General features: G+C 36.8%; 1 protein-coding gene across 8 annotated transcripts in view; it reads left to right on the forward strand.

Moving 5' to 3' along the window:
* Positions 1-15323, forward strand: part of CCDC148 (coiled-coil domain containing 148) — a 78150-nt gene that overhangs the window by 25082 nt on the left and 37745 nt on the right. For 6 of the 8 annotated variants that reach the window (XM_065671186.1, XM_065671182.1, XM_065671184.1 and 3 more), the window contains 5 exons: positions 30-193; positions 456-551; positions 642-823; positions 8487-8625; positions 10649-10855. In XM_065671186.1, coding sequence (XP_065527258.1) covers positions 30-193; positions 456-551; positions 642-823; positions 8487-8625; positions 10649-10855 — 788 coding nt within the window. The remainder of the gene's footprint in view (positions 1-29; positions 194-455; positions 552-641; positions 824-8486; positions 8626-10648; positions 10856-15323) is intronic. The other 2 variants (XM_065671183.1, XM_065671187.1) reach the window with 2 other exon arrangements.

Raw genomic sequence — 15323 nt, forward strand, 5'->3', positions numbered from 1 at the left:
AGAAAGCTTTATGTTTTATTTGGATATAGAGCATAAATTATCAAAGGAGCGGGATACATACCAAACAAGTACTATAGCTCCTATCTGGCAACTAAAAGAGAATTTGAAATTATGGCTGAATGAAATGCAGTGTTACCTCTCAGAAGCATCTTGTCTGAAATCTGAGATCAATCCAGTAGAGATGTTACAACAGGTCGGTATTTCAACTTTATTTTTACAATTTATTATCACTGTTTTTTTTAGCATTTTCATTTATTTTTATGTACTACTTTGAAATTATAACTCATATTCAGAGTATCCCATAATCTCTTTACCTGCCATAGTATAAATCTGCTTCACTAAAATCTATAAAAGCATAGCATTGTAGAACTGGAAATTAGGCTCTTTGTTTCAAAATAAGTGATTTCATATTAAAACCAGATGAAGAAGTAACAGTAACTTATTTCATGAAATAGATCAAATTTGTGAAGAAGCAACAGAAAGAAATTTTGGAATTCCTTATCCTTGAAAGTTTGGCTTTGGAAAGAGAGATGGAAGACTATAAAACAAAAGTAAGCTTTTCCTTGTAAGTTTAGTTAGCAGTTTTTTGCGGGAGAAAATACAATGCAGAATAGTCTGCTGAGCAGCATTTTTCATCACAGGCATTAGCACATTCTTTTGAAGAGAAAAATGGACTTTTCCTTGAAGTTCCTTCAGCACTACTGTCTTTGGAATGCCCCTACCCTGATTTGAAGACCTTCCTTATCAGTGAATGCCAAAAGCTTGCAAGCGGGTACTGGTCTAAGCTTCAAGAGATTGATCAACAGCTAGAAGTTTTACGTAGGTAATGACATGTGTTTCTGAATTTCTTCTTTTGGGTATAAAATAAGTAACTATAATGTGTTTTGTAATCTGTAGATCCTGCAGTTGCCTTTATCATTAGAGTTGGTTCTGTTTTGTGCAGAGCAGAGAATGGTTGATGCACTGCCTGGCAATCTGGGGTTAAATAGTTAGTTACTGTTTACACAGCTGAGAGAACTGAGGCTGTCCTTTCTAAAGCTGTCATCTGAAATAATAAGTTAAATGTTTTATGGATTAAAGAATCAACAATCTGGTGTACATCAAGTATCCTCTTTAAATGCTTTTGTATGAATAGAAATAATCCTTTCTGTATGGTAATTACACTATCAAATGTGTACTTTTATGCAGAAAAGTACAGTCTTTGAGAGACATCTAGAATGCATTTATCTATAAAGCAGATAAATAGGTCCAATCTTTTAACAGATTTTGGATTGCTGCAGTAATTCTCATCACAAAGAAATATAAAAAATGTATGTAGCTCTGATTCAGATAAACTGAAAGGAGGAGGTATTTTTCTGTAAGCAAAAAAGTTTATAGAAAGAACATAAATTTAATGATCTAGAAATGTAACATAGCCATATATTAGTAGTATAAAGCTTAGCTTTTCTGCTGAATCTAACTTGAGTTCAGGGGATACTGAGTTGCAGATATTGGACCATCCTTAACTGCTTTTTGCTATCTCTTGATATTCCTCTGGCTTAGAACGGAGTCGGGTTTTAAGAAGACTGAGAATAGGAAGGTCAGAATTGTTTGAATCCTGGGCAAAAGAAACTGGGCAGAGCAGGGAAGTTCCTAAGTTTCTTTGGTAAAACAATCACACACTGCTTCTAAATCTCCCTCTTTTTCTAGATACTTACAGCACAGCACTTAAATCTTCTGCTACTGCTGCTGAGTTTTGGGGTGCTGAAACAGGTTTAAAATATTGGGTCCCATAGGAAGTGATGATATACTCCACTGTTGTTTTTTTTTTTAATAAATTGTACAGGTATTCTGTAGGTTCTTCTGTTATCTGAAGCGTGTATATTATTACTGTGATATCCTAGCTATTATGATAGGATACTTACTAGGAGTTGTTCTGATCTTTCCCATATTTTTATTTATTAAGCAGCAAGTGGCAAATTTATGGCAGTTCTTTTGCTGCTATCTCTTATATTTTATTACAGTTGCTCTTTTGGAGGAAGTTTCAAAAACCTCTGTGAGAAAATATATGACAAATACTAAATCATTAAATACGTAGAAGTCTTTCTAGTGGCTTTAATTAAAATTGTGTTAAAGTTTGAGCAACACAATTTTGGTGAAAATTTATAAATTTAAATCTCTTGATCCACACAGCATGTGTGCTACTGAATAATAGACGGACATCAATGTAGGCAACAGAATCTATGAAAATTGTTGAAAAATCTACCATGGTATTTTCATTGATCATGTGCCAGGTTTGAATTTAGGCGTTGAGCTAGCTTATTTTGCACTGATAATTAAGTAACGTCAAAACTTAAAAGATAAAATACCATATTTAGAAGAGAAAGAAATTCAGTTGTAATAAAAACATATGCAGTGGTACTTTGAAGGAATTAATTTATGGTAGCTAGTTGGGGAAAAAAGAAATGGCTGTAGCTGGAAAAGACACCAGTGGTAGTAGCAGCGGCAGCAGTCTGCTGGTGGGATGGAAGGGTAGGTTGCGTAGGACAATTTACTCAATTTGGATCAGCCTGTGCCCATATCGTTAGCTGGGAATGTATGAAATCATAAATGAACCATCAGTAATTATCTTAGCATTTTATTTAGAGCTAGATCTTGGTCTTTTTTTGTTTGCCTTCTGGTCTTCAAGTCTTTCATGTATTGCTCATTTATGGTGCTATGATTTTATCCACAACAACATTAAAAATGTGTTTACAGTAAAAAAAAGCAAGACTTGGTTCTTGTAGAATTGCTTACTTCCAAGATCTGGGTTTTACAAAAGACACAACACTCTCTGTCACTTCTTACATTTATGTTCACTAACTTGCATGAAAATATTCTGCACGATTACACACGATAGAGTCTTGTGATTTAAGTATTCTGTGATTCATCAAGCTAACTTTGATCCAACTAACACAGAAAATACTGTCAAAAATGGAGTGACGGGTTTTTGATCTTGGCATGTACCTACTGTACTCTGCTGATTAATACAACCTTAATGAAGCCTTTGCTATTGTTATCATTGTTCTATAGCCAAATATACCAACCATTCTCCTGCAATACTTTTTCTCGTGTTTGTAATTTGAGAAGTTGCTCAGCAGAACAATATAATGATACAACTAGTTACTTCCTCTGAGGATTGTTTCTCTGTAGTTGTTCTTCTCTCATCATAGGCTTTAATGTACAGCAAAGAAACCTTAAGTTAATGCTAGTCTGGCATTACACATCTCATTGTTTAACTGTTCAGACTGTCTGGAACAGAAAATTTGGAAAATGTGCATGGAATTTCCAAAGAAAAATCAGAACAAGATGATATTCTGGTCTGCTATACTCTTTGTGCACTTTACAGTCCTACTAGAATGATCATCCCAGTGTTTATTGCTTTTGCAAACTGAAGAAGAATTTGGTTGGTGGTTTTGGTTTGTTTGGGGTTTTTTTTTAAGCATAATATACAGGATTATAATGCTTTATAATCTAAATTCACTTCTTTTACTGCTGCTAAACCACAATTTTTTTGTGTTTGGGAAATACCCAAGTCCTGAGTTATCCCACAAATTGTGCACTCGGAATTGATACATTTGTTATAGCTGAAGATCCCATAAGCACTTAATTATATTTTTGCCACAATCTCCAAGGGTGTCCGAATTCTTTAAATAACTGAAGGATTACTGTAGTAGTGCGTATTCAGCACTGTGTCTTCTGTAACACCATTTCAAGTGAATGGGATATTAGGACTAAGTCAAGTAACTTTAGTACCTCTTTTCAGGTCTATTACCAGGATGTTTATCAGTCAGTAATGCCATAATTAAGAGTAGGGAGTTGACATCTCACTTGGTGGCATGTTGCAGTCTGCATCTGCAAATTCAACAAGATGGCAGTGCATCAAGTATGTGTTGCTGTTGTGAAGTATATATGGGGATTATAGAGTGCAGAGGGTAGCTTCCCTGCAGAGTTGTTTGTATTCTTCAGGATGCGTAAAGCCATGGATTAATGGTGGGTAAATCTGTTTCAAAGGAAGCAGCTGCCTCAGGGTTGTTGATTATAGGACAATTGCTATGTTTCAGTTCTGAAACAAAATCAAGATTGTACTGTTTTCTAGTAGAATGATACATACAAGAAAAGCAAACACTACATTTAAAATTTGGGTCATGCATCCAGCCTTGTAAAATCTGTCAGTATTTTGACACTGAAGAAGCCTGGTATTAGCTTAAATATTAATGTACAATGTGTTGGCACTTTTCAAACTCATTTTAGATGAGATCTTCCTGTCTGGAATTTTACAAAAGTTTAAGTGAGGTGACATCTTGAATTCAATCAGACAGGATATTTTGGAATTTCCATGCATTTAATGGTCACAAATATATTGGGCTGGATCATGCTTCTGCTTTTTTGTCTATGAACAGCTGATAAAATCTCAGCACAGCTGGCAAATTTTGGCACAGCTGTGACAAACCAAGGCATTGGCAGTCAGTCTGTCCCTCCTTACAATGAACTACTTGTAGCTCTAGCTGATTGCTCCCCAGAGTATTATCCACAAACCTTAATTTCTCCATCTTATTCCTGTGTAGAGATTCATTGTTAGCTAGCCATTAGAGGAATTTACGAGTCAGAGGGAGCCTTGAGAGATATGTGAGATACAGGAGGCAGAAACCGGTGCAGCAGCTGGTGCCTCTGCCCTTGTGTGCTGGAGGCAGAGGAGATCACTAGACTGCCTGTCAGACTTCCTCTGGTTTTCCCTGCTTTCAAGACCATTGTGTAATGTTTCCTGACCAAGATGTATCTTCCTCTGCCTTACTCTTCTTGTAGGCGGAAACCCTTTATTTGTTCACAAACCTGCATGGTCAAGAAATATCTAAGATTATTAAGAAAGAGAATCTCAGCTTTCAGAATTGTCTTATTACTGTCACTAAAATAATGTGTTCAAATGGCACCATATGGAGGTGTATCAGAACTCGCAGAAGAGGATTACTTATTTGTTTCAGAAATTACAAGAGGTAGTTCAGAGTCTAACCCATGAACTAGTAAACACTTTCTCAGGATGGCTGGTACTCCGTCTGAGTAAAGGCTACCAGGGTTTCATGGTGGTTCTTCTAATAAACAAAAAAGTGAAATATTTGGGTTGGAAAGACAAGAATGCTAGGCGTTATCTTAAGAAAAAATAGTTTTTAACTAGTTCATCATCAGTAGTAGCAGTTGCAGTGAAAGAGATTTAATCATAATAAAGAATAATGAATTTGTTCCTTAAAGTTATTCTTCAGAGAGACCATACCTCAGAACATCAGATTATGACACAGAGATTCTAAAATGAATAAATGAACTGATTTCATAGGGAAGGTCCTTCTAGAGAAAAGGGAGAAGTTTAAAACATTAATTTCTGAGGATCAGTTGTGAGAAACTTTTCTTAGAGGAAGTAAATGTTGAGAAATAGCAATTTATTTCATTACCACCTCTGTGACAAAGCTCAGGGACTCTTCTCTTTGAAGAGAAGAGTCTGTTCTTCAAGACCTTGAGCTTGAAGGTTTTAAGATATTACTCAACTGTCTCTCTTTGAAGCATTCCTTATCCCCGTTTCACTTTCCACTGTGCTATTTCTTCTTCAGACTTAACGTATGAAAAATCCTCAGCTCAGACATCTATATTCATTGTCTGTTAGGAGAAATTTAAGCAATCACCTATAAAGAAACTTTCATTGCTACTCTGCTTTTGCTAAAATAAATTCACTTTTTATGTTGTCTCTAACATTTGCTTGGTAGTTGTCACTGCAAATGAACTTTTTAGAGGAGCTAGATCTTTTCTCTACACCCTTTCAAAGCCAAGTCAATTTCTTTTCATGATGGCTGGATTTAATAACCAGCTGGGTGCTAGAAATAGTTGTCAGTTATTTCACGCAGTTCATAAGAAGAGAAAGGAAAATAGGTGGAAATATAAATGAGATATATCTCACATAAGCTTGTAGAGGGAAAGCTGTCTCTTTCCACAACTTTATGAATTTCACCCTACTACTGAGTCTCCAGGTCAGGATTATTACTGTAATATTTCCAGTCCTAAATCTGTAGCTGCACAGGTGATGGGGAGCTTTTCTGTATGAGTTTGCACTGCTGTACTGCAATACATCACCATACAGCAAGTGTTTGAAGTCTTGTGTAAATGGGTAAGTCAATGGGCTGCAAGATGAGGTACGACTTAGGAATGCTTCATACACCTCAGTCACTGCCCCAGGTGGGCTGTCAGTTGGCTGGCTGGCATTCTTTTCATGAAAAGTTAGGTTTCTGTTGAATTCTTTTTTTTTATTGGCTACATTTTGTGATTCTATGATTCTATAAATTATTCTAGAGCTGTCAACAAATGCTGACTGTGAACCTTTCTCTCATGTGGAAAGGCAAAGACTGAAGCGTCAGTGTAGGATCTCTGTCCTGTGACTTAATAGTGCTGCCTGTGGACTTTAAATCTTACTAAGGTTAATTTTTGATGTGTCACTTTCATTTTACTCCATTGCTAACCAGATAAGCTACTCAAAAGCACTACCACAGAGGGCCAGCCAAGAGTTACAGCTTTCTGTCTTTCTGCAAAAAACCCTTTAATGACTGGACTCTCTTTGTACACAGTACAAATGTTATTACTGTGAGATTTCTGCTGTTTGTAGCACTAATGGCTGGGATAATATTATTAGAGCTAACTGATGGAGGTGGGATGTGTTTTGTCCTTACCTGGCCACCTTCACTGTGATGCTGCCTGCATAAAAGATGAGTAACTTAAAACTTTTATTCAGAGAAAAAGAAAATAGAGAAAAATACACGTAGAGTGCAAGCAGCAAGGTGTTCATTACTAGGGAATAGTGATTTTAATATTCCCTTGTATGTGGTTATTGTTAAGTTGCCACTGTCCTCATCCTGGAATAATGATTCTGTGCTGACATGTTACAGCAAGCTAAGAATCATTTTTGTTTCATGAAAGTCACAGGATGAAGAACTGAAGTGGGGAGGAAGGAAACTCTGATCGCTAGCTGTCTCCAGAAAGATGGGTGAAAGCTAAATCCCTCTTAATACTATGAGGGTAAAAATAAAGCCCATGAGTTTGTGTGAAGCAAACTGTAAAATAAATGCCTTCAGTTAAGTGAAGATAAGTGGACCTCTGTCCAGATATGTGCCAACTTCATGGCAAAGCACACAACAGCAGAAAGTGCCAATGGAGAGTGGAAAAGGTGAAATGCATGTCCCTGAGAGATTGTGTTCCCTTGCCTGACAGGATATTATTTCAAAAACGGTTTGTTGAAATGTGATATTGTGTCTTTGCATTCTTGAGATATGTCTGCAAGTGAAGCTTTCCATTTCTCAAAACTAACAGGTCTAGGGATATTTTCTTCTTTCCTCCTTCAGTGTCCCAAAATATCCTACAATATAATATATTTTGGGTTTCCTGTACAGTGTTTTTTAAAGAAAAGTTGTATTAAACCGAATTACATAAAATATTTTTTAGTACCTGTGTTTACTGTTCTTTCTTTAGAGATAATGCTAGATTGTATAATCAAATCTAGTTTGATATTAATTGCATATGAGCATCTCACCAAAAATCCTCTTTTTTAAAAATACATGGTATTTCTGCCTGCATAAGGATGTTGTTCTAACATCTTAACAAATGCAGTGCTTTTAAATACCCAGACACCACTGATGGCTCAGGAAGTCTGAGAGCTGCAAACAGTTGGAGGCTGCAGGGATTCGGTGGCGGGGGTAGAGTCGAATGATTGCCTTTTAATTTTCCCTAGGCTTTTAGTCACAGGGACCTTTTGGTCTGACTCAGAGTTGCTGCTCATGCATTAATGCTGACAATAAAAGCCTGACGTTAATCCCTGCAAGGTCAAGAGTTCAGGTTGAGGCTAAAATCTAATCTACTAAATCCAAACCTGTGGTACCCTGTTTTTATTTTGTATTACTTCTTGCTACTCTAGTTTTCTGAAATAAATAAATTAATACTGATTCCTACACCTCCTATTTTTTTTTTTTTAATGTGTCTCTTATACCTTGCTGATGAGTTTATGGCTGTCAGAAGTTTGTTTCTAAACTAGTTCATTTACCTGCACACAGGTATTTTGACTTCATTCTGATCTTTTATTTAGTGCTCAGGGGTAGAGACTGATCATCTTCCTCCTTTCACACTGTGTTTTATGTGTGGTCTGACTATTCATTAGTGTAATGTTGAGAAACACTGTATCATTCCCTAATAAAAAGGCAAGTTAGAAAAGGAACAATTCAGTTGAATGATGGCACAATAAATGGTCATGTTAGAAAAGAAATACAGGTTTGCTTTCCTTCGTAAAAGTAAATCTAAATTTCTCTGCTTTGATCCATCATCCAGTTTGCAGGTTCAGGATTGTGAGCCCACTGAAAGGTTAGGCTTTAAAGGTAAACTAGAACCAAACTCCTTTTCAAATGTTAAATTCTACTGGGGCTGGTTGTTTTGCATTTCTGTAGCAACACTGAATGGAATGAAGAAGATCAGTGGATTTTCCAGGCTGTTATCAATCAGTATCCAAGTGATCTTCAGAAGAAGACGAAATTGTGCCTCGATGTGCTGCAGAGATACCTTCCTCACAAATCTAGGCATGATCTGGTCAGTGTTGTTTTAAATAGTAGATCAAATTGTTACATAAACCATGTAGTGAACATTTGTATAAAAGCATGTTTATAAACATGCTTTTTATTTAAATATGTTTTTTATTTAAAAATGTCTTTATTATAAACTGTATTCTACACAGTGAAGAAGGGATGTCCCTGTCTTCAAAATACATGAACTTAAAGCCTTAGCACTTCTTCAGAATAAGCATTGTGGAGATTTTATACTTCCACATACTCTTACAGACAAATTCACAGAATTAGTTTGTTAGCATTGCTTTTGCTGTACAGTTTTATAGTTATGTCACACTATTCTGCTTCTCTTGGTATTTTTCTTTTTTGATGAGAATGTATAGCATTGTTGCACTGTCTAGGAATAGTTATTTTAATTGATCTGTGGCACATATATAGCAGGAAGAGTGAAAAGTTATCTCCTGCTCTCAGGGAGAGGCTATTTTTACATGCATAATGCCTTTCAAATTGATTGCTGATTCCTTTTACACTCCACAGTGAATAAGCGCATAGCAGCTAATAGCGAAACCCATTTCAAGGCCAGAACTCTTCAGGATGTCATAAGTAAAACAGGAGTCTTTTTTTATCTCTGCATGTATTTTTAGACCATCTACTTCCCTGTGTTTGAGGAATGCCTAATGCAAGGGAATGGCAGTGAACTGATACTAATAATTAGCACAGTTTCATTAAAATTATATTTCTTGTGGATTTCAGAACTTTTGCCTATAAGAACTAGGCTAAGTAATTATGTGCTTTGTACATTGTAGTTATATTTTAAGCATAGTCATTATTAGTGGGTCTCCCTAATTGTTTGAATGTTCATTTTAAAATTCTAAATTTAAAAATAATAATTCTGCATTGAATCGATACCTCTTAATATGTGTATTAGTGTGATAAATACAGAAATGTTTAAACAGTACTATGAATCTGTTCTTAAAACATTTATGTTACATTAGAATACTAAACTTAGAGCCTTCTGTGCCTCCTTCTGTCTGTAGAAGAATGGATGAGTCCTGAGTGCTTGATCCAGTAGCAGATCACAGAGATCTGGTTTAGAGTTGCACACTCCATCCCATTTCTTGCTTATGAGTGCCTCAGCTTTACATGCATGCTAGCGAGGCTCACTCAAGTTTGGGCAGCAATGGCAGTGTGAACTGCTGATGTGGTGGTGTGTGTACGTTTGATCAAAGAGAATCTACCTTATCTTCATCCAGCTGTGAGCTGGTAGGAATGTCTGAGCTGGGCACCAGCTGAGTCAGCAGACTCCATCCCCTGCTAAAAGCCTGGAAGTTAGCACCAGGAATGGTCCCCTTGAGCAGCTAACTGTCTCTAGAATTTCCTTCATCCTGGTAACTTATGTTCGGGGCTATATAAGGCAGGTTGAAGACTCTAATGCCTTGGTTAGTACTTCCATCAAAGTCTTGAAGCTTGAATGTCTTTGGGAGCCTCATTGAATAAGGCTAAGGAAGGTGTTTTTAACACTCGCCATTTTTGTTAGGTGGTGAAATTGGTGGTGGCAGTATGCTGTTTGGCAAGCTAAAAATCTGTTTCTGAATTTTCTGTTAGGAAAGAAAAAGTGAAGCTAACTCACACCTGTACTGCATTTGTGCTATTGCTTTGTGTTCCTCTAGAGATTGTGAGTCGCAACAAAAAGCCTCATTGTGCCAAAAGTGCTCAGTATCTCTGAAGATGTAGTGAAAGGACCCACTTACATTTTGTGTACTTTAGGGTGGGAAAGAACTGTTGAATTTAACTTATTCATATTGCAAAAGCATAGTTCAGAACAGTGGGACAGCAGCATACTGAAATGACATGTGGTACAGGCAGGCAGGGAAAGGCTGGAGTGGCATCACCGCCTACCAGCACTGGGGGACTGGCACCTGACAGAATTCTTGTGGATTCCATAGGAATTAAATAGGATTAAATCAATTATAGTCAAGGTTTGCAAAAATGTCTAGAATTATTTATGCATAGTTTTTAAACCTTTCTGAAATGCTTTACTTTTTTAGATTGTTCATAAGAAAGCTTGGGATCATTACCATTTCATTAGGAGTCGGCGCAGAGCCTTGGTATTAGATTGGGCTCAAACTAGGAAAGCCTTTTTACTTAAGGCAGTGACGACTGCTGCTGAAGCCTCAGCTGCTCATGAGATGGAAGTAGTGCTGGCTAACACCAGACAAAAGCAACTGGAGATTTGTGCTGACCTGAAAGCAAAGGTAGGTTCAGTTACAAATCTACCACATACAAATCTGGTTTTATTCATAAATTGAAAACGAAGTTACAGTGTTTAAGTGAAGAAAAACTAACTGAAGGTAGTTGTCATCTTCTTTTTACTGGTCTGATAGAGTTGTTTTGGGTAGTTAGATGAAAAAAGCAAACTATAATCTGCTGTCAGGGAACCAGCATGTTTGTGAAGCTGACTTGCAAATGCTTCTGAAGATGCTCTCTTCCATTACTGGTAAGGATCCTTGTTAGTGTTTCAATCAGCTCTTTACCTTAGTTTGTCTTTTTTTTTTTTTTATTAAGAATTTTTATTAAGAATTACCCATCACACTTTAGCCCTTACTGTTAGTTTCATAGTGTGGGTATAATCTCTGTATAAGCTGTGATCACATTCAGTTTGATGGATTTTGAATTTCTGTATAAACTGCAACCACATTTAGTTTGATGGACTTTGAGTACCATGGAAGAGTTTGAACTGTATGTCAGTATTGGAAGAACAAGATTCGTTCTCCAGCTTGCAATATGAGAGACTGTAAGCAAGCTACAGGAGTAAAGGTCTGGCACCATATTCCTTGGGTTCCTTTGTAACATTAGCAAATTGCACGATATTTGTGTGCTTCTGTTTCTTCCTCAACAAAGTGGGATTTATATTTATACTGTCTGAGGATTTGTTTGTAATTGCTTTTAACACTAGAATCCACAGAAGTGAAAGCGAAACGTTGCATTCGTCATCACTGCGATCAGTTTTTCAGATTAATGCTAGTCTGTTTTCAGAGAAATCATGAATGTCAGTCTTCCCTTCTGTTTATTTTTAAGAATGTTTTCTGAGACCTGAACAAATGGATCCCATAACTTGTTTGCCCTTGTTATAGAGGCATCACAATATTCTGAAAGGCAATTTACTGTGTTAAGAGGTGGCGAAAAAAGATAAAAATGCCTCTGTGATTTGGGTTTTTTGGTCCTTTTCTTCTTGGGGGGGGGGGTGGTGTTGGTGGGTTTGTTTGTTTGTTTGTCTTTAGTTTGTTTGGTTTTGTTGTTTTTTTTTGCGGGGGGGGGGGTGTTTAATTGTAAGAGAGTAGAATAAAAGGGGAGGAGCCTGGACACAAGAGGGAAGTGTTATGGTGTTGATGCCTAAGGCATTTGTAAGGGGAACCGCATTTCTGGGCAGGAAAGGCATGTTAAGATTTGTACTGCTGTCTGTGATTTTCCAGTTGCACAGAAAGTGTGTTATTCTCACTTTACCAACATTACCTCTGTTGCACTCTTTTCAGCAAGATACTGAGCACTTGATTTTGGTTTTCTACAAGTATCAAAACACAGTAAAAACAGTACTGTGATGAAGAGTTCTGGCATTGATACTAGGTTTTCAGTACAGTAGTAATACAAAAAAACCCTTCTGTCTCCTGTTCTGGAGCTGTCTGTCATAGAAAGGTTTGAATCTAAACACTTCAGGGTTAGAAACTGTCTGAGCTTGACTAAGTGGGGAGTACCCCATTTTAACTCCTTTAGCAGGCTTCCCTGGGGCCAGGTGGAGTGAGGAGGGGTTCTCCACAGCTGGTGTGGTTTTGGGTTTGGTTTGGTTTGTTTTATGTAGGTCTCCCTTTCTGGAATTGCTATGTGTCTCTTATCTGCACAATTAGAGATGGAAGGGCCATTTATTCCAGAACTGTGAATTTCTGAGTTGGTCTTTTTTTCCCCCCTTCCTTACAAAAAGTAACAAGCAAGTGTTTGGAGTACTTAACATTGTCTCCATGTAGCTTAAGATACCTACTGATGCACTGAACATTGTCTGAAAGTTCTTTGGATTCTGACCTCCTGTTTCCTGTAACCTGGAACTGTTTGAAACTTAAACCTGTTCGGCCTTTGCTTTTCAAGAGTTCCTTTCAAAGGTGGCCTTGTTAAAATGTTGAACAATTGAACAAAAACAATTCACCTGTTTCCCAGAAAAGAGGAATGAAAAAGGTCAATTTTTTCATTAAAGAAGGATATCACTGTGACCTTGTTTTGATCAGCTCCACATCTGAAAAGGCTAGAGGATGAAAGTTGAAATTGGGCAAGGAACTAGCTGTTTTTCAAAGAAATTATTCTGAATATATGCAGGGGTTTTGTTTGGATTTGATGTGTATATGCATTTGAGAGCTCATACTTTAGCCAATAAACCATTTAACCTGTTTTACTTTAAAAGGGTTTAAAAGGGATATCTTTCTGTAAATTTCTATGCCTTTGAGTTTGTGGGCTGTTTCAAATGAGTTCTTTGTGCGTGAAAATCAGTTTGTTCCTAACTGTAGTATAGATTGAGCAGTGCAAAAGGGAAAATATTCATATGTGACAGGCTGTGCAGTTTTTTTATTACTGCAATAACCACACGATATCACCTACCTTTTATATAGTTCTTTTCATCTGTGGACAATAAACCAACAACACAGCAAACAGACTAAATAAGGCATTTGTTAAAGCTGTTTCAAATACACTAGAAGCAGCTATGCCACCAGGCCTTATGACTGACAAGGGGTGATAACAATTAAAAAGTAAAGCAGCAGAGAAGTTAAATTAGTATTTACAGCTTTTTTTACTTGCAGAAAGGGCTTTCAAATTCTTCTTCCATTTCTCTCTCTCACAAGATCAATGTGTGTCCTTAACAGAAATCTGAGTCTCTAAGGAGGAATTTGGAAAATCTCAAGACACTCAGGTGAAATAAATCATGAGTGCCATCTGGTAATCTTCTGAATGAAATAAAGTGTGAAATGGGTAACACTAGTGAGGATATACTGTACATTCTTAAAGAGGAAATGTTTCTTGTAGATATATATCTCTAACATCCCTGAAAACAAGCTGAAGAAAAAGAGAGAGTGTTACGCTTTCAATAACTGATCAAGACTCACTCATATTTGGTATGCTTTATTCTTCATGGATTTAACCACTTTCAGGATACTGTAGTAGTTGCTGTGTAAAAAGTTTCTCTTTCTGTGTAAAATTCCTTTTTCTCAGCAGCATAGTGAAGCAAATTCTTCTGTGTCACAAGGTAGTTAAAGAGTGAAGTGAGAGTGTGATTTGTTTTTTTTAAAAGGGTCAGAAAGGTGCTGCTTCACAATTGGTGGTTGAAGAATTGAAGTACTTGCTATAATACATTCAGAAATATAGTCAGGGTACCTGCATGCATTCAAATCATTTTTTTAATTGAATTTATCGTGTAATACTTGTAATCCAGTACTTTTATCTTCATATAAAAAAGAAAAAAAAAGAACACTCAAGAGAAAACCTACGCCAGTAGACAAAAGGACAGCTGAATCTTCTGTGTTTGATGCATAGGGTGGTCTGCTCCTTCCTTAGCATAAAGCTATGTGCCTGCCATGCCTTTAAATCTTTCCTCTTTCTCTTTTTGTGTTCCAGGATTAATTTTCTCTCCAGAGCTAAAATCCCTTGCACACACTGAATTTTTGGAGAGCGACTCTCGCATTCCTTATCCTGGCAGAAACAAAGATAAATTAATTTCAAAAGGAAAAGAGTTAGGTGGAATTAACTGGGATATTGCAAAATCATATAAAGCCTGTTGCGTGTCACCTTCCTTCTCTCTTCCTGCATGATAAGAAGAAAAGATGTGTCAGTAAACTCAGGGGAAAAATGTTGTATCTCCCTATTGAGCATGTGGTCAGGTCATTGACTGGAATTATTTGACTGCCATAGGAGAGATCAACATTGAAATATTACAACTGAATGTAAAAAAATTAAAAAGTCTGGATGAGCATCGAACCTAGTGCTTTGGCCACAGTCTGGTCATTTTGCAGGATTTTTTTTTTATTCTTTATTTAAATAGTGGGATATTTAAAAGAAAAGCTTTCTTTTTCAGAAGCATTATTTATTCACCACTGAGGTGACCCACTGCTTTGTTGCATATGAGAAATACCAGGAAGTTTTAATGATGTCAGTTTTAAATCCAGATACTCATTCAGGAAATATGTGGTAAACCTGAGAGCTGTAGGATACTGTAGTATGTCTCAAAAGTGGATGTGAGCAAATATCTAAAATTTTCAAATTCACCAAAGATGAGCCCACTCTGGCTCTGTAGTATGTTTTTAATCCAGAGCTGATAAACCTGGATTTATTAGTTTGGGGTCAATATAGCATTGATGAATTTCATGGCTCTGGGGTCAGATAAAATGCATATGCAGTAAGCTGGAAGCACATGCAGAGATAGTCCCTGCAAATTTCCCTTACCTTCCCTTTCACCCTTCTTTTTCTCACCCATGTTTCCCTATACCACGTTCTATCACATGATGTTGTTATTTCTGAATCTATCAACTGCTCTGCTGAAATCTTCTCACAATGTATTACCTAGTATTTTGCCTGAATACACCACAGATTTAAGGGGTTACATTTGCTCTTTGTTATGGTGGTGCGTCTCTAAGGCCACAATGAAAAAGCAGAAGCATTTTTATAACTTCACTCTCTCTCAGTACACAC

Source organism: Lathamus discolor, chromosome 3, assembly GCF_037157495.1.
Source record: "Lathamus discolor isolate bLatDis1 chromosome 3, bLatDis1.hap1, whole genome shotgun sequence".
NCBI lineage: Eukaryota > Metazoa > Chordata > Aves > Psittaciformes > Psittacidae > Lathamus > Lathamus discolor.